The 25,443-nt window shown below is 33.6% G+C and overlaps 1 protein-coding gene across 5 annotated transcripts; it reads right to left on the reverse strand.

The window, feature by feature from the left end:
* On the reverse strand, positions 1 to 21,181 carry LOC123548702 (uncharacterized). Of its 5 annotated transcripts, none has more exons than XM_045336195.2 (5): positions 20,987 to 21,181; positions 12,258 to 12,700; positions 9,427 to 9,558; positions 8,601 to 8,795; positions 1 to 7,694 (listed from the first exon to the last, which is right to left on the reverse strand). In XM_045336195.2, the coding sequence occupies exons 2-5, from the start codon at positions 12,349 to 12,351 to the stop codon at positions 7,060 to 7,062; spliced, it is 1,056 nt and encodes a 351-aa protein (XP_045192130.1). In that variant the 5' UTR covers positions 12,352 to 12,700; positions 20,987 to 21,181; the 3' UTR covers positions 1 to 7,059. The 5 variants fall into 5 exon arrangements, with proteins under 5 accessions (XP_045192130.1, XP_045192132.1, XP_045192129.1 ...); XM_045336197.2 differs by lacking the exon at positions 20,987 to 21,181 and adding an exon at positions 14,683 to 14,839; XM_045336194.2 differs by lacking the exon at positions 20,987 to 21,181 and adding an exon at positions 13,973 to 14,117.
* Positions 21,182 to 25,443: the final 4,262 nt, after the last annotated feature.

Raw genomic sequence — 25,443 nt, forward strand, 5'->3', positions numbered from 1 at the left:
TCATGCAAATGCTTTAATAAGGCCAGTTAACAAATTATATATAACCAATTCCTGAAAACTTAAGTCGATGATAAGAAAGTTTCTTAAAATTCTTCAAAACTAACTTTTGACACAATTAAAATGATTATACTACTAGTAATATTATATTGAGCATTGCTGTCTCGGGACAGCTGAAATACTCTCGAACGGCGTACGCGTTCGTGTTAATTTGATTATATTATAGGTCACACTATCCTAAGTAGATTCTCTATGTAGTCTTTATAAAACTAACAACGTTCAGAGAGCTGCCAGATCCATTTCAGACAACAAATTCTTACCTCATCTTAAAGAATTATGATAAAACTGACAAAAATGAAGAGAAAAGTAGAGGTCATGTATTTTCTAAGAGAGATTTCTGATGTCTCATATGCTGACTGTATAATCACATCAAAATTACACTGTTGTGACCTGGTAGTACTACTTATACATGTACTAAAAATTGATTTTCACTTTTCTACAAAATGTAAAAAAAATATATCCACAATGAAATTCAAACGAAAACCAGCCGCCATTACGCGACTAGTCCAGATGGCTTCCGTGCTTATCAAAAGCACCCTAAAACCAAACTTTTACTTGTAAATTTAGAAATTAACTCCGGAAAGATAAAAAAAAGAACATCAAAGCTAAAGGTCAGAGGTCATTCTGGAACTTGGATGATAGTTCCTTTGTATAAAATTATTAAACCGATTTATGCACGTTGACCATAATTTATTGCAATATCAATAATTTACTAGAAATATATACATTAAAATTCAATAATTATGCATATTCAAATTAAAGCTGTTGCAATATGAATAATTTGTGTTTCAAGAAAAAGCGTCATGTCAACAATCTAGTTTGCTAATAATCTTTATTGAATTTAAACATATTAAAAAATAAAGAACGATTTTACAAGTTAGTGCTTAAAGCACTTTTCAGTAAGTGAAGAATCTTTTGCAATATAAATAAATAAAGCACATTAAAAATATATTACAATTACATACATGAAATACAGTATATAAATTGACTATTTTATATGTTTGTTGACTAGAATATGAGAGCAAGCAAACGACTAGCAGTCTCATTATTCTGGTCTCAATTCCACGAAAAACAAACTTAAGTAATTGCTAACTTAAGTCTGTTATTTCAAATGCTTGTTTTTGCCCTTTATGCGTCTTCAATAAAGACTTTTTCATCTATATCAGAACCATATATATAACTGTTTCGTAGATCATTTGAAACACAACAGTTCTGAATTTTACAGAAAACGAAGAATGAAAATAAGAAATGAGCCGTGCCATGAGAAAATCAACATAGTGGGTTTGCGACCAGCATGGATCCAGACCAGCCTGCGCATCCGCGCAGTCTGGCCAGGATCCATGATGTTCGCTAATGGTTTCTCTAATTGCAGTAGGCTTTAAAAGCGAACAGCGTGGATCCTGACCAGACTGCGCGGATGCGCAGGCTGTTCTGGATCCATGCTGGTCGCACAACCACTATGTTGGTTTTCTCATGGCACGGCTCAAATATACATAAGTAAACACTTAGCTCGTAATATCGTGCTCAAATAGAAAATACACTCAACAAAATTCCTAATTGGTCAGTTTATATTGTATTACTATTTTGTTAAATTCATTTTGTCATTCAGTACCTATTCAAATGTCGGTATGTGAAGTTTCTTGTAAATACATGCATTATTAACAAAATAGTAATACAATATAAACTGACCAATTAGGAATTTTGTTAAGTGCATCTTATTTGAGTGACTGAAATAAGTACTGCAGACAAATAATACTAACCATAGTATATTTTAGCTATAAATACAATGTTACATTAAATACCAATAACTTAATCAATAGCATGATTTTAAAATAACAGATTTAAGTAAGTAATTACTGAAGTTTTTTTTTCGTGAAATTGGGACCTGGTCTCAGAGAGACCATACAGGATTTCACAATATTCATTCAGAAAAAGTTCGGGTAAATGAAAATGTTTAAACAATAAGTAAGAGAAGAAAGGACATTTTCAGTAATGTGTTTGAGTGTCCTGTAGGTACCATTTCAAACGCAATATAATAATAAGTACATTCAAACTGGTGAACTTCTAATATCTCATTCTTTGCATAATCAAGTTTATTTCCTCCCCTCCAAATAAAAAAGCAACAGAAGTTGTAAAATTGTTAGTTTAACATTTTATATTCACAAAACGATGAAATTTTTTTTGTTTATTTCATAAAATTGTAATCTTAATGTCTCCGACAGACTTTACTACTACATTTTGTAAGTGAAGACTTTTGACAGTTTTTCTTTTACATTTTTACGTAAGATAATATAAGATATATTTATACAAGAAACGTGGAAATTCCACGTAAACCAGGTTTTCAATTTCTTCATGCCAACGATTTTTAAAAAAATGGTCCTATTCTATTAAACATATATTTTTTTTATTAAAACTATGAATATACTACTACAATTTCTACTTTTAGCTACCCAACGGCATTAAAATGATCTTTTTGTCACCACCAACCCCGCCCCCAAAAAAATTTGGATCTCAGTGAGATTTGAAACGACACACTTCCATTCTAAAGCACAAAAATCTATTTTTATTTCTTATACAAGAGTGCCAGAATGTCACAATATACGCCCGTCACAGTAAATTTCTTTACACTAGCACCTGTATTTTCAAATGAAACTTTAATTTTGTGATTGTTTAGTAATTATTGTAATTCTTTTGTTTTTCTAAGTCCACAAAAAAAAACTCCAGAGATACATTAAAATACACCTTAAATTTGAAAGTAACATCTATGTTGTACCACAGAAAAGTGGTCTTGGTTTTTCCCTAGGTTCAGTTATAAAAAAAGTTACAATATAAGTTATTTATAGTAACAACTAAGGGAAGTAAATAAAAAAATCCGAAAAAATTGTAAGTCCACATAAAATCCTTACCAGATACAGATAGGTCAAAATACACCTCAAAACTGGATGTAACATGCATGTTGTACTACAGAAAAGTGGTCTCGATTTATCACTACGACTAGTAATGAAAAGGTTACAATATAAGCTATTTATAGTAACAACAAAGGGAAGTAATTCTAAAGAAGGGACCTGCGCATGACACTCCGTCACATGATGGTGTACAATTGTTTTAAGTTACATCAAAATCTCTACATTCATAAAGAAAAAATGCTTCGGACAAAGTCATTCTTGTATCTGACCTTTGGCCTCTAAGTGTGACCTTGACCTTAGACCTAGGGACCTGGTTCTTGCGCATGGCACTCAGTCTCGTGGTGGAGAAAACATTTCCTCCAACCTTTTGTGTTTGATAAAAGCTATCTACACACAAAGTATACCAATTATTCTATTTTTAGCAACAGCGACCTTGACTTTGACTCAAATGATCCCAAATGCAATCCCAAGCTTTGTCTTCTTATCATCTCTCTACAGGCCAAGTTTGGTGTCTATAGCTTGTTCCAAACTAAAGTTATTGTGCGGAAACCAAATTTGACGCCCGCCCGCCCGCCCGACAACATACCACAACCTAATAACCAGTTTTCTACAATAACCTGATTAAAAAAGTCACTTTGCATGATATAAAACATATCACATATTAAATCATGCAAACCTTTCTAGTCAGAAATTTGAGAGACTATAATCTATTCACAAGTAACCAAATATATCTTAAGAATTCCCCTCTATAATTTACAGACTACCTTTTTAAGCATAAGGCATCTTATTAAATTCTATTAAAATTGTAGGACCAAGTTAGTGCATCCTTTATACGTTTTTACACATTTATTCAACAATATAAAAGATTTCTCCTACTTAATATACTAAAACAAGTTTTGGCACAGAACAGAGCTATTGTCAGGAAAAAAACTACATTCTCAGTTTCATCTAAAGTTGTGAAATTTACATTCGTGAATGATACCCGATAATTTCACAGTGAAAAATACCAAGCGTACGTTTTACTATTATGGAGCTCCAAAATTGGTGAAACTTGCTGACAACCACTGAAAAGAGAGGCAACGAAATTCATTTAAATGTATCGTCAAAATATATGTCACTCGTGAACACCTGGCTTGGTAAAATAATTATACCGTCATAGGACGGAATATCACTTTTCTTTGTTTCGTAAGTTACTGTAAATATAAAACGTCATTCTGTTTTGAGGATTATATTGTGAAATTAAAAAATACTGGTCTACGAAAAAAGTTTACTTGCATGAGATTAAATTCACATCAGCTGGAAATTGAGATAGGTAGATATAATAATATAGGCAGAAGTAACAGACTATGTAAGATATGTAACCAAAATGTTGTGGAGTCAGAATATCATTTAATTCTTTGTTGTAGTAAATATAAAGATATTAGAAAGAAGCACCTTGGTACTACACAATGACCCACTATTCAGAAATTTAATAATTTAATGTCCTCGAAAAATGCGAAGGTGCTTGTTAAGATAGCTACGTTTATTAAAGAAGCCACGCAATATAGAGTCAATGCACTTAAAAATAATACCACATAATTTCACGTAAATTATTATATATGTTCTGCTTGTTTGGATGTTTCCTAAGAAAGTTTTGAAATTCATACGTTTGTTTATTGTATGCATACACTTTTACTGTTATGCACTATATATTTATACCTGTATTGTATTGTTTGTTAATATGCCATGTTCCTATTATATTTGTAAATGGCCAAAGGCATGTATAATGCCGAATTTGCTGAATAAACCTTGAACCTTGATAATATAATTATAATCTCTTGTCGTTCTATTCTAAGAATGACTGTGTGCAATACCATGTTCAGTTTGTTGTTGTTGTTTAAATGATAATGAGAGTAAAAGTCTGTAGTAAACATCTGAAAAATACTCAAGTTGATTTTTTACCAAAGTGAGTTTCTGAACAGCCGTAATAATGTTTCGTCGAACGATACTGATCAGAAAACTGCAATGGTCGTTTATATCCTTTTATTATAACAGAACTTGAAATGAAGTGAAGGCAATAAATTTACAAAATAATTGTTACGGATATGGTTTGTTTTAGTACAGTTTTATTTGAGTTTCCATGCATGTTAAACATATGACAGATTTCCATTGCTTTGTAACAAGAAGAAACACTTGTAATAAAAATACTGTACTTTCACAGTCATTAAAATCAAGTGAACAACAGATTTATGATCATACAGAGATCTCTGCACGGCGATCAATGCCAATCATGAATTTAACAAGAAAACCTCAACATAATTCATGTTGTTTTATGTCAAGAACATATGTATTGTGTCCGTATGAAAATTCATAATTTGTGTCAGGACTGAAACCTTCACTTTTATAGCAGTGTATTCTATTTGTTTTATTATGATATTTCAGTCATATATTTTGTTTAGATTTATATTTAACATGTAATATAGTCAGGTTATTTAACTTTCAACATTTTAATGTTTAGACATGATGTTGAAATTTCGGGAATGTGTTGTACTTAATTGTCTCTTATAATTCAATATTATAAATGGCATTGTACTTTAGGTGCACTGATTGATTTTACGCTTGTCTGTCTTAGTTTTATTGTTTTTTTTGTTGTTTTTTCGATTGTTCTTTTTTCCCTGCTTTTCTTCTATTTAATTTACTGTCTTAACTCTTCTAATATATAAGTAAGTTTATATCTGAAAATTATATTTTGTTAAGCATATATATATTTTTTCCATTCTAGTCCAAACAAAAATCCGCCATTTAGTTTAATCTAACATTAATTTGACAGCCAGGGACGGACCGATTTCTAATGTTGGCAAAACTTGTGGTCCAACCCTTTTGTATTATCGCACATTTGCAAAGTTACTGAATACTTCTTAATGTACAGTAGTAATATATATATATCTTGTATAATGATAGTTTGCTGTTGTATATATATTTACATATGTATCTGTATATTATTGTCTTGATGTACATTTACCATAATGTCTTGTGTGATGATTACAATAAAATATGATTAAACTAAATTGTACTTTTTATTACCTTAACATCTGTATGTATGTAAATATATGTACAATGATGAGACCCAAATAAACAATAAGCTAAACTATTTTAAAGATAATTGAAACTTATTTGTAAATTATATTTGCGAATTCTATGTTAATTTACAGCGGCATTCTGAATTGTCAGAGTGTCATTAATCACAATATAACTATGCAATGCAACAATGGCAGGCAATGTCATATCATGTTATTTTGATATCAGTTTTAACTAAATTACCGAACTTAAATCCCACACTGAACTGTTAGAATGTAAGAAATCATGTAAGTTCATTATATTAAAACTGTTTAAACGTAACAAAATCATACAAGTTTAATATAAATTAAACTGTTAAAATATTTCAGAAATCAATTGAATTTTGAATTTTGTTTTAGAATGACAGAAATCATCAAGTTGAGTATCACTTTGTTTTTGCAATTTGTCGAATTAATAAATTTTGATTCATGAAAATGATTGAAATTAGTAATGAGGTTACTTTGTAATGTTTAAATGTCAGACAAAATGCCATTTCGGTACCAGTGCAGGATTTATGTGAAGTCACGACATTTAGCATAGATTTTGAAATACCAGAAACCATAAATATGTCATATCACTTTGAGCTGTTACAGCTTCAGAAACCATGCAGTTTAATATCATTGTACACTTGTCTGAAATCTTGCTATTTCAATGTTAAAAATGGCAGTCAAGCAAATTCAGTGTCAAAATGATATTAAAAAACATGTGAATTCAATACGTCTTTGAACTTTTGTCAGAAATCATGTGATTTCAATATCACTTTTAACTGTGGAAATGTCAGACATCAAGTAAATAAGTACCACTTTCAAATGTCAAAATGTCCAAAATCATACAGAATGTCAGGAATCACGTAACGTCAGTATCATTGTGAACATCTGCAATGTCTGAAATAACGTAAATTCATTATCGCTTCGAACTATTGCAGTATGCCACAAGCCCTGTAATGTCAATATTTCTTCGATTTCTGCAAGTTCACTTTGAACTGCTGCAATGTCAGTGATCACGTAATTTCAATATCACTTGTTATACTTTCCAGAGACCCCGAAACAACATTCTTTACTGAATGTTTGGCTAGTTGTCTTGGAGTAGATGAGCACAATAGATCTGTAGCAAACTTGTTTGAGAATTTCTCTGGATCCTTGTCAAAGGTCAATGTTGATGGCAAAATACTTTTTCCAGAGCAATGTTTATAACTATTTATCACATACAACTTATCTCTATCCTTCTCGTCAATTTCATGGTAAGGTTTGCTTTTCATATACTTTAATCTTGGCTTAAATGTGTATTTACCTAAACCGCTGACTCTATATTCGTCTGAGGGGTCAACGTCATAAATTTCTACTCCTGGATTAATGGCTAAGTTTTTTCTACATTTGTTATGACCATTTTCACAGTCACATTTGTTATGACTATTTTCAGAGTCATCCGTTTCAAGATGTTCTCTTTCATATATTTCATCTTGGTTATTTATCTGGAAATCACTGTCCTCACATTCAATGTCCACAGGTAGGTAATGTGTCCGCTCAGGTTTCCTAGAGATGTAAGTCTTTTCTTTAGATGTCTCTTTAAATTTGGTGGATACATCTGGCGTTTCAACAGCAGCAGTAATGTAACTTTTCCGTAATGGTTCTGTTGCTTTAAAATAGTCGAACAAAGAAATCAATTATGAAATATCGTATGGCAGCAACACATCAGAAGTAGAAAGGTTTACAACTCATAGACCAACTGATGCAGCTAACTGGCACAACCTGTCATAAATCCGTATGTCCCTTTGAAACGTGTAGTACAAACATAATAGGCTAACTGTTACAGCTTTTCATACCTCTATATTCCCCTTTGAAACCTGTAGTGTAAACTGGCACAACTTATCATACCCCTGTACACCCCCTCCCCCCTTTGAAACTTGTAGTGTAATCTGGCACAACTTATCATACCCCTGTACCCCACCCCTTTGAAACTTGTAGTATAAATTGGCACAACCTATCATACCCTTGTACCCCACTTTGAAACTTGTAGTGTAAACTGGCACAGTGTATCATACCTCTGTATTCCCTTTTGAAACTTGTAGTGTAAACTGGCACAACTCATCATACCCTTGTACCCCCCTTTGAAACCTGTAGTGTAAACTGGCACAACTTATCATACCCTTGTACCCCCCTTTGAAACTTGTAGTGTAAACTGGCACAACTTATCATACCCCTGTATTCCCCTTTGAAACTTGTAATGTAAACTGACACAACTTGTCATACCCCTGTATCACAGGCTAACTGACGCAACTTGTCATACCCCTGAATTCCCCTTTGAAACTTGTAATGTAAACTGGCACAACCTGTCATACCCCTGTATGCCCTCTTTGAAATTTGTAACACTTAAACAGCATTGAAAACTACTTTAGCAACAAATGAGCTAATTGGCAGTAGTTATGGTAAAACATTGATTCATTACAATGTTTTTCCTTTTTGAAAGAATTAATTTTTCTGCTCCTTTCATTTTGAATTAAATATAAGAACAGTATTTACATTTCATAAAAATGGTTTATACCTGACTGGGATTCTCTGGAAGTGTTATTTTTCTTTCTCCTCGTGATGTAAAAATACAACAGAATGGCCAGGAGAACACCGACAAATACACCGACGGACACTATGGTAACAACCACAGGAATTGGTAAACCCTCTTCCGCAGCGGAGTTCACTATTCTAAGACCCTCTGTCAGTGCAACACTTCGTGTATCCGTCGCTGAAATTAAAAAAGTGCAACGTTAGCTTTTTGAAAAAGCTATTCAGCTAGTAACGCAACATTAAGACAGAGTCTCTTTTGGTTTATATATTGCACTGAAAATGCACTGAGTTGCACTTGGTCGCATAGAAAGTTATGACGTTGATCGCACAGAAAAACAAGGTGAAATTTGCCTCCATGGGATTAGAAAGCTTCGTTGCTTTTGAATAAAAGTCCGATCGTAAAACCGACACGTCGAGACGTGCCGAAACGATTTCTCACGATTTTGACCCGTCGAGACGTGTCCTCACGATTTTATTTCTTGCTTTTCATATTTTTGAAACAGTAACTTAAATATCTTTTAAAATATAAGAAGATACTTACAGTTTTATAAGGAGTCATAGCCCAAAATACGGAAAATAACTCGAATAAATGTTTTTTTTTTTTTTTTTTTTTTTTTTTTTGATAAACTCAACACTATTAAACACATTTCGAAAAAAAATGAAAAAATGGTTAAGGTGTCGTTAAAATAAACTTTTAAGAATAAATATACAGAGTTACAGAATATACGTTCAATAAATGGTCAGATCAAGCTAAATAGCTATAATTTCTGTCTGATTATATTAGAACTGACCAGATATGGACTATTTACCTTCCGTTATAATTCCCACAAGACACTGATCCTCATCTTCTCCGTATAAACATTGTTTAAGTCCATCACACTTTAACTCGAGCGGGATACAATTTCCGAGTGAGCACCGGAACTCTGTTTCAGTCTTACATGCTGCAATATAAATTCAGAAATTACAGAGTGTCTAAAATAGATTTTTTTTTCTGTAAATTAGGATTGGGTCTTTATGTGTCTTGTTTTATTATAGTGTGCAACCTACTTTTTTGACCAATCAGTGCGGGTTATTTTTCAAAAAATGTGGCTTCTTATTCCTGAAGACCAATGTGACTGTAGCAATAATTTTCGAAGAACAGCTCTACACGCTGAAGAGCATCGGCACGACTGACTCTGCAATTCTGACTGGTCAAACGTAGATTTCACACTATGTCAGATAGAGTTTATGAAGAGAATTCTTCGAGAAAAAGAAACCTCGGTCGGTCACTCCGCTACGCTCCGTTTCCCTCCCAAGAGCCGTAGCCAGATACAAATTTTAACCGAGGCAATCTAGGGGGGTCCGGGAGCATGGCCTACCCCGGAAATTTTTCCCCGGTGCATTCTGAAGCACTGTCAGAATGTGTTATATCACAGTAAAAATCGTTCTTTTAGCCCTATTTATAACAGTTACTTTCATATTTTAAGAAAAAAATTATATTGATAACATGGATAATTAGGGATTCAGTATCCTAGACTTACATGGTCGGATACAATCATTGCAATAAAATCAGAAATCAATCGGTAAAGACATACAACAACATGCTATTTATCAGGCCCCCACCCCCCCCCCCCCCCCCCCCCCCCCCTAGAAATTTTTGAAGATACAGGTAGGAAATGGTGGCCTCTGGTGTTGTTGTTTTTTTATTTGAGGTATTGGAGGGGGTGCCAAGGCTATCAATATGACTGCTAGGATTTCTGCCTCACCTTGTCTCAATGATGTCATGAGGCAATTGATATTCTGTCATATTCCTAATGATATTAATATACTTTTTAATTTTTATAACTGAATTTTTCATCAGTGTGATATGTCTATTTTTTACTTTTTTCTGGCTCTTCAAATTTTTGGTTTGCCTCAGTGTGGCTACGGCGCTGCAGTCCCTATCGGTTTCTTTTCCACGAAGAATTCACTTCATAAACATGGGCGTAGGAGCGAGTTTAACTTGGGGGGGGGGGGGGGGCAGGGGCGGGGCCAAACCTTTTCGACCGGCGGTTTGTGGGGGGGGGGGGGGGTGTTAGCGGCAAGATATCCTCAGTGCATTATTCGTGACAAAGCCTCAAAGCCTTGTACAGGGATTAATTGGGCCATAGGCCCCTCAAACCTTTATGTTTTAGCAATCATTGAGTTATTCTGATGATACACATACGACTAGGCACTGAACTGTCATAATCAGTCTAATCAGTCATATTATGTATTGTTCTAATTAAGTGTGCCATTTTTTTACATTCTTCTGTTGAAGCCCTGGACATACAATCAATTAGCACTGCATTTGTCTAATTGTGGTATACAGTTGTGGAAATACCATTTCCCTTGAATGGACAATGAAAAACAAAAAAATACATAACGTTCACATGCGTAAACAGGCTTAATAGTTAGGCCTACATTGATTTTGCAGACGCTCAAACCGGAACTGTAGTGATTGCGCTCAATGATATATTATTTTTATAAAATGTAAACGATTCTTGGCGTGGCGCGTACAGATTTCAGTACTCACACTACGGAAAGAGACATTTTTAGTCAGAATACAAGGGAAGGCCAAATGCAAATCAGAAATCAGGTTGAAAAGAATTATATGATGCTACGTAAATGTTATATTAGACTGCAATTTATATCTCTTTTCCAAAATATTCGGGGGGCCAAACTATACTTTGCCCCCCCTCTCCTAGCTTTGGGGGGGGGGGCCTGGCCCCCGTTGCGCTCCTACGCCTATGATAAACTCTGTAACTTGCAACCCGATACTAGATCTAAACCGTCTTGTTTGCGTGCCTAAGAAGCTACATTGTCACTGGTTCACATTATTCGACACAGTTTGTTTGTACAGCCTACTTTTTGACCAATCAGAGCTAGTTATTTTTCAAAAAATGTGGCTTCTTATTCCTGAAGACCAATGTGACTGTAGCAAAAATTTTCGAAGAACAGCTCTACACACTGAAGAGCATCGACACGACTGACTCTGCAATTCTGACTGATCAAACGTAGATTTCACACCATGTCAGATATCTAGTCCATGAAGAGAATTCTTCGAGAAAAAGAAACCTCAGTCGGTCACTCTGCTACGCTCCGTTTTCCTACTTATCGGTTTCTTTTTCGCGAAGAATTCACTTCATAAACTCTACTGTATCTAACATAAAAGCAAAGAAGGCCGAAACTGTTTGTACGTCACAATTATTACGTCACAGCACCTTGAACGTCATAGCACCGCACTTATAAAAAAACGGATGACATTAAGTACATGTATAATGATCATTAATGTCGCGTCAGAATCAAAATAATATATCTCAAAAAGAGTTTTTTCCTTGATTAAAATCATTGACGTATTATTATTATACTGTTGATATAGGTCTTCATTCTTGCTTTATGTACAGCGGCTTGTGCTAGTTACAGAATGAAAGTTATATAACATGTATATACAGGTTATTGAACATGCACATTATTGTCATATGATATGGTAATGGTTTAAGAGTTCGGCCGCTCGTCGGGAGGTAAAAGGTCTGACCCTGAATAATGTAACCACTGCATACCTCCTCATATGATAGAAGTACTAGTTTTTCCAAGGAAGAGAAAGTTAGTGTTAAACAATAGTACATTTGTAAATACTTACGGCATTTTTTATCCCATGGTATGCAAATTCTTTTGTCGCAAAGTCTGTATAGGTTCGGCTGAGAATAGCAAAGATCGAGGGGTTCCGCCTCCATTTCACACTATTAACATAGTCCGAATATCAGAGTTGCAGATTAATGAGTCTCAATTTGTTAACATGCTGTTCATTACTGGACACTGTTAGCAAAGACCGGCATATAAATGAATCTACCTGTTAGTACAGCATGACATAAATGAATCATATTGTTACCATATTCTGCTCACTTTAAGCAAAACACGACGCACGTATAAATGAATCAAAGTGTATGAACTCGTCTTAGGAATTCACGAACAGTCCAAATCCGACTCTTTAAAAAATCCCAGTATTATTACAGCATTGCAGTTTGATTATGGCAACTGTTAGCACAGCCAAACAGATTGATAAATCCAAGTGTTAGCAAAGTCCTGAAGAATAAAGAATCATTTTAGCAAAACTAGACATATTAATTAATGAATCCTGATATTAGCGGATTACTGGTTCTAAACTGTATCAAATGAACATGTATTCTGTGTACCAATCAATTTATTTTTAACTTTCTTGTACATTCAACATAAAGAAAATAATGATGTATGTTACCTAACACATGTTGCCACTGTCTTGTTTGATACAAATGTAACATGCTGGTTTGCAGTTACTCGTAAAATCTTACGAGATGGATAATAACAATAACTGACAGGAATGTCATGTGATGTTTATGTTCTAAATATACGTCATGCATCCTGGTTTTTATCATTGTTCTCTTTTGCATCAACAGAACTATTTAAGAATTATTAATATATATAAACATTGCAGTCAACTAAATTCAAACTAAATTCAAATACATCTTAGATACTTCAAAAATTTTGGATGGCCAGTCAAAATTTTGTAATTATATTTATATTTGAGAATTCAAAGAAAAAATGCAAATGAAAGAAATAGCTGAAATCCGCCAAATATTTTCATGATTTTAGAATGGACTGCAAGAATTTATAAGTTTTTTTGCGCACGTTTCATAAAAAGCTGGAAAGAAAAAGAAAACGCTGGACTGACTACAAATGAACACATTGAAATTCGATACTTTAACACTGACAAAATTTTAAATGAAATCGAAACTGAAAGTAATAATATATTGGTAACTAACGAAATTAAATCAGCTGAAAAAAAACTAAAATTCAATAACAACTCGATAGCGTAATTAATAGACTTGCATGCACTCACAGCAGGGCCAAAGTCAAAGATACTCATAGTAAAACATGTTTAGATGTTTTAGGTTTGTTTGTGACCATGATCCTTTATTAAGTTAAATATTACACGATTACTGGGATATGATTCTCTACGACGTGTGCCCTGTTACAACTAATTTTCCGTCTAACAATTCAATTATTTTTGTCATACTACTGCATTTCCTGGCGAGAGATTTTCTTGTTATCTTAAGTATTTCTCTCATAAACTATGAATGACATGTGAACAAATTATATAAATTAAGATATGCAAAACAGACAAAAAATAACAGTGGTATTTTGATAACACCGGAAATACAAATAAAAAGACAAAATAAAACTGTTACTGTCGTGTATAAAATAATGAGTTTTTTTAATTTTCATTTTATGATTTAAATGGGTTAAGAACCTTCTCACATATGTTATTTTTTTAAAATTTAACATTTGAAAACAAAAAAAATGAAATTAAACAGTTACCAAATCGATTATCCTTTATAACATAATTCGAAACTGAAACTACAAAACACCTCATAACACACGCAAGTGTAACAGCACATACGATCGTCTGCAACATTTGTTGAGCAGATGAAACAACTTCCGGATAAGTTAAATCATGAAAGTCACGCGCATTACTTCTTCTTTATGTAACATGTGTCAGATAGCAATCAGGCAGTGTTACAATATGCTTTGCCCAACCCAGAACACATATATACCTGATATTAGACCAAGATTTCGTTAAATTATTGTTTCTTTCCATGACTTTTTTCTTCAAGTTTTTTTACGAGTAACTGCAAACCAGCATGTTACATTTGCATCAATGGAAAGTCAGAAATTTCAAAATGTTTTTACTTTGTAAATTTCTGATTAGAACTGAAACATTAAGATAGGAAATGTATCACATGAACATGGAACGACACTGGTAAAATTATGTTAATGAAACTCCCTATTCCCCTATTTGAATAATCTCGATACCGATTGCACTTATACATTCAATTAAACTAAATTAATATATTTCCGGATGCCCATTGTGCCTATCTGGACCACTATCTATTGCACTTCATGAAAAATTCGTACAGGTATCTTATGAGAATCCACAGTAGGTCTATCAGCCGGGTTCGAGCCTGCTACTTGCCGGTTGATCGGCTTATACTTGATTGATTTCTATTCTAGTATAACTTAAATCTCACCTGGTTGGTATCTGTCCAGTAAGTTTGAAATAAGATACTGTAATTGCAGAAATTTTAACACTTATCATCCAATAAGATATTTACTCTAAACCTTTATATAATTTGTTCAGCATAATACATTAATAAGTCGTTTTGCGAACTAAATCTTCACTTAATAAAGTTAACAAAACTCAATCAAGTTATAATGCAAACGTATATCATATTTTTTTCATCACAGGTCTATGAAGGTAATAATGTTTACAAACTGAAAAAAGGAATGTGATTTAACTTGATCACTTTAATAAATCGGACAAATATTTCATTTAAGTGAATGCAGAATTAAAGTATGTTTCTGATCATCTAATAAATATGTAGGGTAATGGAAGCCGAAGATTTTGGGCCGAAACAAGTTATTAAAATCAAGTGAACTGTAAAACGCACCATTAAATAACATGCACGCATAAAAATTAATATAAAAATGTGGTTGAAACAAGTAACACTCTTCAAGCAAACAGCTGGGTGACTAGTCGCAATGTTTTTGGCCTTCAAAGTCATACACGCAAAAGCAATTTAAAGGAAACATTAATGACAAAACGCATTTTAAATGGGGATATTGGAGTTAAATTTCTACTCGAAAACGGCTGATTTAACATTTTATAATCATGGTGATAGCAGTATTTTAAAACACACGAAATATTTACAGCATTATTTTGCAGGTATAAATAAAATGTATTGGCGAAAGTTCAAGTAATATTACAAATACCCGACTCAAGCATTTGACGTTTTGTTAGAAATATTTTTGACAAAAAGTGAAAACTAAGAAATGTTTTGTACAGGAATGCAATTTATTGTGAATGTAAATTAAGTGAAATAAAGTACACACGCACCGGACACTGCGCAAAATGTTGATTTATATGAATTCACGAAATATATCACACACTAGCGTCTATTTTAAAGTATAGGTTATACATTTTGCATGCAAAGCTGAAATTTAGCATTAACGTACGATAAGTTTTAAATGCACGTTATTCGCACGAAACAAACGTGGTCTATCTTTAGAACCCAACGCAGTGGGGATTTTACTAGGTGAAAAATGTATACTCATACGAGTCATTGTCTCTATGAAATAAAATTATTGTCAACAATTTAATCACGAATGATTCAAATATTGCTAGGTTCAAGAGACGACATTGGAATTATACACTGAAATAACTTTGTTGACGGACGAGTCAAGTTACCTGTTATCGCACATCTTTAACTTATGCTCTAGTGAATAAACATTGTTCAGTTACCTTCTTAATATAGGATGCAGTGTTCATATATTAATTCCATTCGTTTGAAGCTACGGAGATATTTGTAAATCTTTGTGGTTAAATAGAACATTACTGTTTGAACGTTCGTAATTAGATGGTGGTTAAAATATCTTTATCGTGATCAATTTATATTTTCTTTTAATTAATACACACATTGTTAATCATTTGCACGTTTTATGACCATAAATGTCTTGCTAACATTGTTTCAGCAAACAGGGTCAGGTCTCTTAGAATATAAACTTCAGGCTAAGCCGCAACTGTTGTGAATATAATGTCTCGTTTACGATAACATGTCAGTAGCGAAGACCCGCTTGCAAAATGGTATTTACACTTTTATAAATGATATACGGAGGAAACAAAATACATAATCCAATTCATTCCAACTCATTGGTTGGTTCATCTGTTTATATCGGTTATGCTAATGATTTACATCTTATTTTGCCCAATAGGCAACATCTGCTGTTTTCCTGTAAACACCAGGCAATGCCTTTTTACACCTTTTTACAGACGATGTATATCATTTACTTTAACAAACATTACTATCCTCTCACCGTTTAGGACAATTACTCTATAGTCTGTCTGAAATGGCCAATTTTCCGCTTTAACTTTCATCTATCCACAGTCATTTTCTCTCAGTTAATTTTATGATGTGATAAAATTGAACAAATACGAAAGCAGTTCTTTTTTTACAGAAGCAATACCCATTGTACCCATTCTTTTCATTTGTATATCTATCTACTTACGTTTCGGGATAGAACTTTTGTTTGAAAACGAAGAAACGCTTTACAGATATGTTTACCTTGCTTCCTGTGCCAAAAAAAGAAGAAGAAAACAACAACACACAATGGGAGATTCCTTCTAACTGAAAGCTGTTTGCTATCAATGGTATGTCGAGATATATTTACTACTAATGACAATTACAAGTCATATAACTATATATATTTATATATTATTTGTCTAATGAAAGATAAATTTCTGGCCAGATTTGTGAAAAATACAGGGAAGACGTTCGTTGAATCAAATCCAAGATTCCATAGTTGCGTTTTTTTAGGTCTTTGTAATGAATGCAGATACTGTTCAAAATTATTTCATAGACACATATCTTTCAGTTTCGGTTACGTTGAACTCTAACTTAGTAAATAATGATGAGCTGTAACTGACATTGTTAATATTTTATAGCTTAAAATTTGATGTAAAGCGGGGATATAAAACTATTTCAGTTCAACGAATTCCTTAAACGATTGTCACGCATGAACTTTTCGGTTATCAGACTGAACAGAAGCTAATTCATTAACAACTTCTTCAAATTAAAACTAAACTAACGTTTGTTACTAATTTATTAAGTTCTTTTAACTCAGATCTAACATTTTCAGGCTTTAGTTTTGCATAAACTGAAAGTACATTACGGGAGATTATTAAAAAAAAAAATTAAAAAAAAAAAAAATCCAACAAAACGTCTCAGTCATGTAATGCATTGTTATGTTGTTTTTTTTAACGTTGTTGTATTTCTAGAAAACGTTAAATGTTTTACAAGATATTATGCTGTTAAATGATCATATTCACGGAGTGGTCACATTACATTCTCCGCCTAAAACAAAAACGCAATACAAAAGAATCATGCATTCCCTGAGATATATATTTTCAGTTGGTTGGATTTTTTAAATTTAGGGTTGCAGTCTAAAATATATATGGTTATCCACGGGAAATCATTGCGCTACGCGGTTGTGAAAGATAATGTCAAATCTAAGCGAATATGGAATGTGTTATATTTGTACAATCATAACTGTTAAAATGTCATCATCCGGTAAAATTACTGCACCCTCAATAAATACAGGTCTGTTCATAAGAGGTAACGGAAATTTCTCTTATACGGTGGCTCAGGCGGAACTCTCTTACGTAAACACTTAATGGGCTTCAGGACCCTAAAGGACCAGACAATATAACAACACAGAATAGAAGTCAACATTTAATCTCTTCCTTTCCTTTAAACTGAATTGACTCGTTTCCTATAAAATGTGCTTCCTTTGATCTGCCATGTACATATTTCTGTAATTATTATCACTCGATTTCTTATTCAGGTAAATCAGTGCCAATCAATACGCACGTGTGTTTTACAGCTGAACATGATGTACCGACCTAAGAAATTATAATTCATAATATCATATTAAATATGGAAGAAACCAACAAGTACGGATGAACTACCGAAAATAAGGAACACACTGACAGTTAATGTAGTCTAGTGTTGCTCATACGGATAGTGGTTAGTTTAACCCCCGCGTTAGGACCACAAGGTCCCGGGTTTTTTATTGTCGGCTTTTCAAATGTATTCAAACAAGTTTCAAGCTGAAATAAAACGTATCGCACGGACAAAGCTACTTTCGAGCATAAAAATATGGAGAACATATATTTAAATATAATACTTGCAAAGCAGATGCAGATAAACTAATTCAAGTTCACATTTCTTAAAGAGATAGTAATATCCTGGTGCACAATTAATTATAAACCATGTATACAAAATTATTACATACTCGTTTCTATTCCCCGTTAAGTTACACTGGTACCAGAAACGTCAATATTTTTCCATACATTGACGCCTGAATTTCATATCGGTGCGTGACGTAATTCAGTGTGTATTGTTGCACTATTTTTTTCTATTTGAGTTTTGTATTGTCAACCCTGTTCAGGCTACTGAACATATTTATAATATTTACTTAACATTTATACGTATAGATGCGTATGTAATAAATAGGTTATTATCTTTGCATCGGGAAATTTGCACTCGTTCTTCAGCGGAAGAATATTGCGCTCCTAAAGTCGCGCAATATTTTCGCTGAACTCGTGCATAAAGTCGCGCAATATTCTTCCGCTGAAGAACGAGTGCATATTTCCCGATACAAAGCTAATAACCTATTTATTACATACTACTACTCGATTTAAAAACCTTGGTTGGAAAGAGGCATTTTATACATGGAACACATTTTTGACTTCCGAACCAAACATTTGAACAAATGTACGTGCATTATGTATGGCATTAAAATTGGTGAATTCCTTTACTACTTGACATTGAGAAAAGCAATTGACAAAAAGGGGAAAAGCACTTAGCCGAAGAGCAAATCAACTTAACACTTGGAACTGGATATCTTATCTAATGCCTGTACTGGACGATTTCGCTCGTATCAGTGCTATACACCGGGCAGTGCTATACACCGGGCACGTTAAACAACCAGACTGTCTATTCGCGCAAAGAGCTAGGCTAAGTTAGCCGGACAAGCTTGTATGATTTTGTATCTAAAAAGGATTTCTCTCTATCTGTCATGGGGGCTTTATCTCACTATGTTCCTCTGGTCAGATCGCTCTGTGTCTGTACTAGTAGAGGATGAATTTCGCGCCCTGTGTGTTATGGTCACATTCCAGTTTAAATGTTAAAGGCAGAATCTATATTCCGTTTCTGGGGTTACTGCACCAAAGGGCAGGGCACCTGTGTATAGAGTCCAATATTCAAAAATTGTACAAATTATTCCGATTCCTCGAGACAAAATGCCCCAAAAGCTAAATACAGAAAAAGCTCAAAAACAGTGTCTTCTAAATCGTTGAGTCTGATTTTTATTAAAGGATTTCAGAGAAATGTTCCGTCTGTGACAATCTACCAAGAGTATTCTGTAAAAAGAAAAAAAAAAGACAGCCGCCAGTGTTAAAAATTGAAAACTCATCAAATAGCATCCCATTTTAAGCAGCCAACTGGTCACATTTTGCGATAATTTCACAAAACTGTTCGTTGGTTGACCATCTATTCAATCATAACAAGAAATAAAAAACGATGCTGACTAGGGTCTAGTTTTCCTTTTATGATTTTATGTAAAAAAGAAAAACCTCCAAATCTACAGGCCATTTTCCAAATTAATTTAGCAGAAATGCTTAACATTAAGCCTGCTAAATTTCTCAAATGGACTGGTCCATCAATCAATTTGGGCAATACAATTTATCATTAGAAGGGGTGTTCACTGAACATTTACTGACTAAATAGCAAACAGTGCAGACCATGATCAGCCTAAATGGATGTGCAGGCTGGTCTTTGACTGCACTGGTTACCAATGCAGTCACTTGCCACTAGTAGGCTAAAGGTTTAAACTTGTTCTCGCTGTGAAACTCTGGTGAGCGATGTAGACCACTTTGGTCTTCTTGATTAAACTTACAGCGACATATTACGATCTGTTCCATTTTCTTTACAACAAACATGTACCAGATATAGAATACCGGTAGAATTCTACGCCCCATTTGAGGCTCGAATCCACTTGCAAGTGACTGATTTGAAGTTGGCGATCTTAACCACTCGGCCACGGAGACCCCTTTCTTTTAAAAGAAGTTGATGGATACTAGTACCTATATTATGGACACTGCTATACAACCGGGCATGCACGTGTAATGTAATTTACCCCATGTTGACGAGCATGCCATGTTTTGACGAAAAATATTTAACAAAACATGCACTTAATTCGACCAAAACATGCCGGGACACATTCATTATATTAATTTCATGGTGCATTAATGTAAACCATAACAATAACATACCACTGTCATCTTTCTTAAACATTTTTTTTTCATCGTGCCTTTGTTTCGAAATGCTACACCTATTAGGAAACAATTTTACTTGATTTTTTTTGTATTTAGGTTTATGTAACAGATAACAGTCAACCTACAAAAGTTTAAATATTTCTTTTTTCGTCTGAATTTCACTCGTTACAATAAATAGCGACAAAATTCAGACATAAACAACTTAAATCATAAACTACCTTCTATAGATATGTTAGTAATTTCAGAGAATGTTATGCTGTATTGTTACATGTATCCAATTATTTATATTTTCAACAGCGTGTTTTGTCCAGTACAGTAATACTCGACAAATTAGGCATATACTGTATCAAATGCCTGTCTTGCAAATAACATACTCCAATAAATATATAAATGTTTTATATTACTAAATAAAAATAAAACGCCATTTTATACTGACTTACTTGAACTTCCAAAATAATTCTCTTCCATCCACCAAGTAAACAATGCACAATGAAGACTATTCCAACTGTCCTTTGCCTCATTAAACCATTTCGCTACAGATTAAACCATTTCGCTACAGAGTGTCTACTCGTTTTCACATATTTCTGTTAGTTCTGCAATTATCGTGCTTTCTCCCCGAAGTCCAGATGGTATCTGAGATTCGCAGATGATAATTATATCGTCTAACCTTTTGTTAAAATTTCAATGAGACAAGCATGAGTCAATGGTGTATTGACTGGCGAGTTTAGTCTTTGTTTTGATTCCAATATTATTAATAGAACTTAAAGCGACCCTTTCATAAATTTTTAGTAAAAATGTTAGTGTTAAAGTAATCATCGGTATAAACTTCTATGATACTGATATCCAATGCTGGATGCGTTTTGCCACTAGTAGTCATTAGCAGTTTAAGCCTACAGTGCATCTGCCAGTATCGATTGCATAATTGGCAACCGTTGGTACCTTATATTAGAGTATGGTAAAAATGTTGCAAGTAACTAGTAATTACTAGCTGCAAAACCTTATAAAACCTTCGAACGCACAACGTATTGTTAAAAACAAATATAGCAAATATAAAAATATAAATGTTGCTATATTTTTATGAAAGAATTCATCACTGCAAGCAAAGTTTCCACCCCCGGCGGTGATGGGCAAGTGCATTCAAAGTCAGCGACTTTATCTACTCGGTCGTGGAGCCTCACTCGTCAAAAGTGACCTAATTGAAATATACAGTTTTATTACATTTTTATTGTATAAAAACAAACAAAGATCCATGTTAATACATTGCAACGAATTTGAAATATGAAATACAGTGGTACTTAAATATAGTTCACACTTATTTGAAAGGGACACTGAATTGTTTCATTCTATCTGCGAACGAACTCCTTTAACTAGCAGCCGTGCTATTAATCATAGAGTTAATCGTTCCACCAACATGCCAATATTTAGTGACTTACATACTTTAGATTAAATTACTAACAAAATGCGATTATAAAAATAGAAAAGATATGTAATGATTAATTAATGATAAGCGTATCAACCCATAATCCTGTAACATGGATCAACGATTTTGTTTAAAACCTTGTTTTGTTTCATCACAAAGAAAGTCATTTTACACTGAACAAAGATGCCACTGAAGTATAAATAAGAGCTTTCTTGGATAGATTAAATCACGTATTGTCTCATTTGTTCTCAAATAAATGTATAAAAGAAAATGCTGCAAATGAATTATATTTACAAAAAGCTAATAAAATAGAATGGCTACAAGGATGTTTAAATAAAAATCTTCCAATGTAATCATGAATATGCAACGAAAGCTAAGTACAAAGCGTCCTCAGTGTAAAAAAAAAAACGTCCAACCGTAGTATCAGGCCTATCAAATGTTTTAGTTGAAAGTTGCAAAATTATTTAACAGAGTTTATTGAATAGAATTATCCACATTAAGTTCATGGGGGGCGATATAATTACTCGAAACACCCAGTAACAAATTATTTAACATAATCGAAATAAAATTCTAACCTGACAAGGATATAAAAGTCGCTATTATTGTTTTAGAATCACTCAGACACTCACTGAACACACATTTTTTACATTTGTAATTTGAAGCATTTGACAGGCTTTGCATCAATAATGTCGGGGAATATAAAATGAACCATTATCGATTGCGTACATTAGCTATGCTCAGGTAATGATGCTGATATAAAAGACTTGTGAAGTAGCTGTAAAAACAAACCATGCATGATGTGATACAGGATACCAGTATTGTATTTGTGTGAAAAACAACAAACAGCCAGTTGTGCACTGTCTGTATCTAACTTTATTTGTATGTGTAACTCACCATAAAGATACAACTTATGCTTTGGCAAGGGACTTCTCTGCAATGAAGATTCGGTTTTTACATTAATGAGTAGTTTACTCGGTATATACCTGTTCAATATACTAGTACGCCATTCTTCGTATAAAGTACTCACGTTTTCTAATAATTACAGTTGTACTGAATACTATCTCAAAATAGGCTGAACTACTAGAGAAGGGACTATTTATTATTAAAGTGCCTTCTTGGAATGTTGACATTTTCTCTCCTCATTTCCTTACAAATACACCGGAGTTTTTACATTTTCCAAGGCCTGTCTGACTGGCTTGTCTCTACTGTCTAATGATAAGCAATCTTTCTAGATGTTAATATTGAATTTGATCGAAACAGAAATATTCGTTGTGACGGCAAAATAGAAAGCTATAATATCAACGACAGTCCTAGTGTAGAAGTCCGTTTAAACTTAGATATTTACTGAAATTACGCTTTGTAATACCGTAGTCATGAATTAAGGCAGTCCTGTTCCTGAAGCTTTCATATTATAAAGACAATAATTTTCTTCAGACGTATTACGAGAAAATAGAAGTTTAATACATACACTATTCAACTTTAATTTTTTCGGTCAGCTAGGCTTTCCGGATATCTTATAATAGATAGACAAAAAGATTTATTTCAGTATTGTGCATAAAACATGGTAAAACATATCCTAATACATGACAAAACAATAAACATGTATGAAAAATGAAACCATGTCAGTAACATCATACCAAGGATAACACAAAAAAAGAGAACTAAATCTCTTATTTCGATGTGTTCCTTAGATATTGATGGTTTTGACTTTGAGAGGCATGAAATGAAATATCACAGCCCTAAATTAAGAAAGACAATGTATACATAATTTAAACATTGAAATGATATGACTGATTTAAAACAATAATTATATATTAAGCATATGACTATTTCTGAAACTTTAAAATTACTTAGCTTTGAAATGTTCCTTAGTGAAGAGGGTAATTTGTTCCACATGACACAACCATTATATGCAAAAGATTTGGGTAAAATATAACATCTGCTTTCGCTTGACCTAGTCCTATAAGAAGGGAATAAAATTTTCACTGATATATTCTGGAGCAAGACCATTTTTATTTTGAAAACATTACAAAGGATAACTTGTTCCACTCTGTTTTTAACAGGTATAGTAACCTTAAAATGGTCATTATCAATATGAGACCTATGACCAAGATTAAGAACAAAAACCTAATTAATTTATTCTGGGTGACTTAAAGTTTTTCCTTCCAATTGATACCAGCACCAAACCGCTGGGGTGGTAAACAGCAGTGTTAGATGCTAAAAAGCAGGATTTATTCTTGCTAAGATATAAAGTAAAGTTATGGCGTATTTTTATGTTTACGTAGATCGACTTGTTTTATACCCGAAAATGAGCAGGTGAACAATTATGAAAGTTGAGCAGCATAAGTCACTGAGACTTCTGAATACCTCCATATATATAATTCAATGAAGTTGCAAAACCCTCTGAGGACCGTTCCATTGTGATGCAATAGAATTTTTTCGTATTCATTTGCACATTCTAGCATAAAACTGCTGTTCTTGTCACTTTTGGGGGTGTTTTAACAGGAGAGAAAACGTGTGTTAACAGAGAGGTTCTCGCGCTCACGTGCTGTTATAATACCTTTTTCTATATGCGCGTTCCGTGGCAGAGCGTTAACGCATTACGGCCCCAAAACGGATAATTCAAATGGAAATGACGTCAACGTGAAATAACAGCTTGGATATTCCCGCGCATTTCATGGAAATTTAATGACGTTGAGGGATAATTTATTCATTTATTCGTTTTTTTCGCATTTTATGCTAGAATAGCGTTAGCGCATGTTATTTTCATGTTATAACATCTTCTGAATCTCTGGGGATACGTTGGTACCCTCGCCCTACGGGCTCGGGCACCAACCAATCCCTCGGGACAGGCACGTGTCCAGGTCGGGGGGCCAGGGGGCCCGCCCCCCCCCCCCCCAAAGCTGGCTGCCTAGTTACGATTTTTATTACTATGGGCCCCTCAATTAACAAATTTATACACCAGCGCAACTGGCTTGATTTGACAGCAATACACAGGCTAAAGAGCCATAAAACCGTGTCCGGTAGTGGAAATTAGCCCCAGGCATGTCACAGGTAAAGTTTATCTGTGCATGCTTCATTGATCGCTTGATCGGTACTTGATTGGGTAGTGGAGAAACTATTATGTTTTTTACTCTTTGGAAGTGTTATAAAATGATCAGAACATTGTTGGTTTTGTTAAGTAAATCTTAAAATGAATCTGAAAATTGAAACATTATGATGGTTGTATTTTGTTTTTACATTAAGGCACATTCCCCAAATTTATTAAATTGATAGATAATTATCCTATCTTTTTATTTTACAACAATTATGAATTTGAAACTACTGTATCAATTTTACTCTTTTTGGTCCAATAACCTTACTTAAAAACTCTCATAGTTTTAAAAGTAGTTTCTCAGTAAATCTCACAAAACGCATCTAAAACTCGTTACTTATGAGGGGTTTTATACATAAAAATATCATTTAATATGTGTTGTG

Source organism: Mercenaria mercenaria, chromosome 6 (assembly GCF_021730395.1).
Source record: "Mercenaria mercenaria strain notata chromosome 6, MADL_Memer_1, whole genome shotgun sequence".
Classification (NCBI taxonomy): Eukaryota; Metazoa; Mollusca; class Bivalvia; order Venerida; family Veneridae; genus Mercenaria; species Mercenaria mercenaria.

What these genes read in the sequence shown, in the direction of transcription:
- LOC123548702 (XM_045336195.2), bottom strand. Translation starts at nt 12,351, where the DNA reads ATGGAGGCGGAACCCCTCGATCTTTGCTATTCTCAGCCGAACCTATAC. An exon ending in TGTGGGAATTATAACGGAAG is followed by an intron (nt 8,796 to 9,426) that starts GTAAATAGTCCA and finishes TTTTAATTTCAG; the next exon opens with CGACGGATACACGAAGTGTT. An exon ending in TTCCAGAGAATCCCAGTCAG is followed by an intron (nt 7,695 to 8,600) that starts GTATAAACCATT and finishes ACTATTTTAAAG; the next exon opens with CAACAGAACCATTACGGAAA.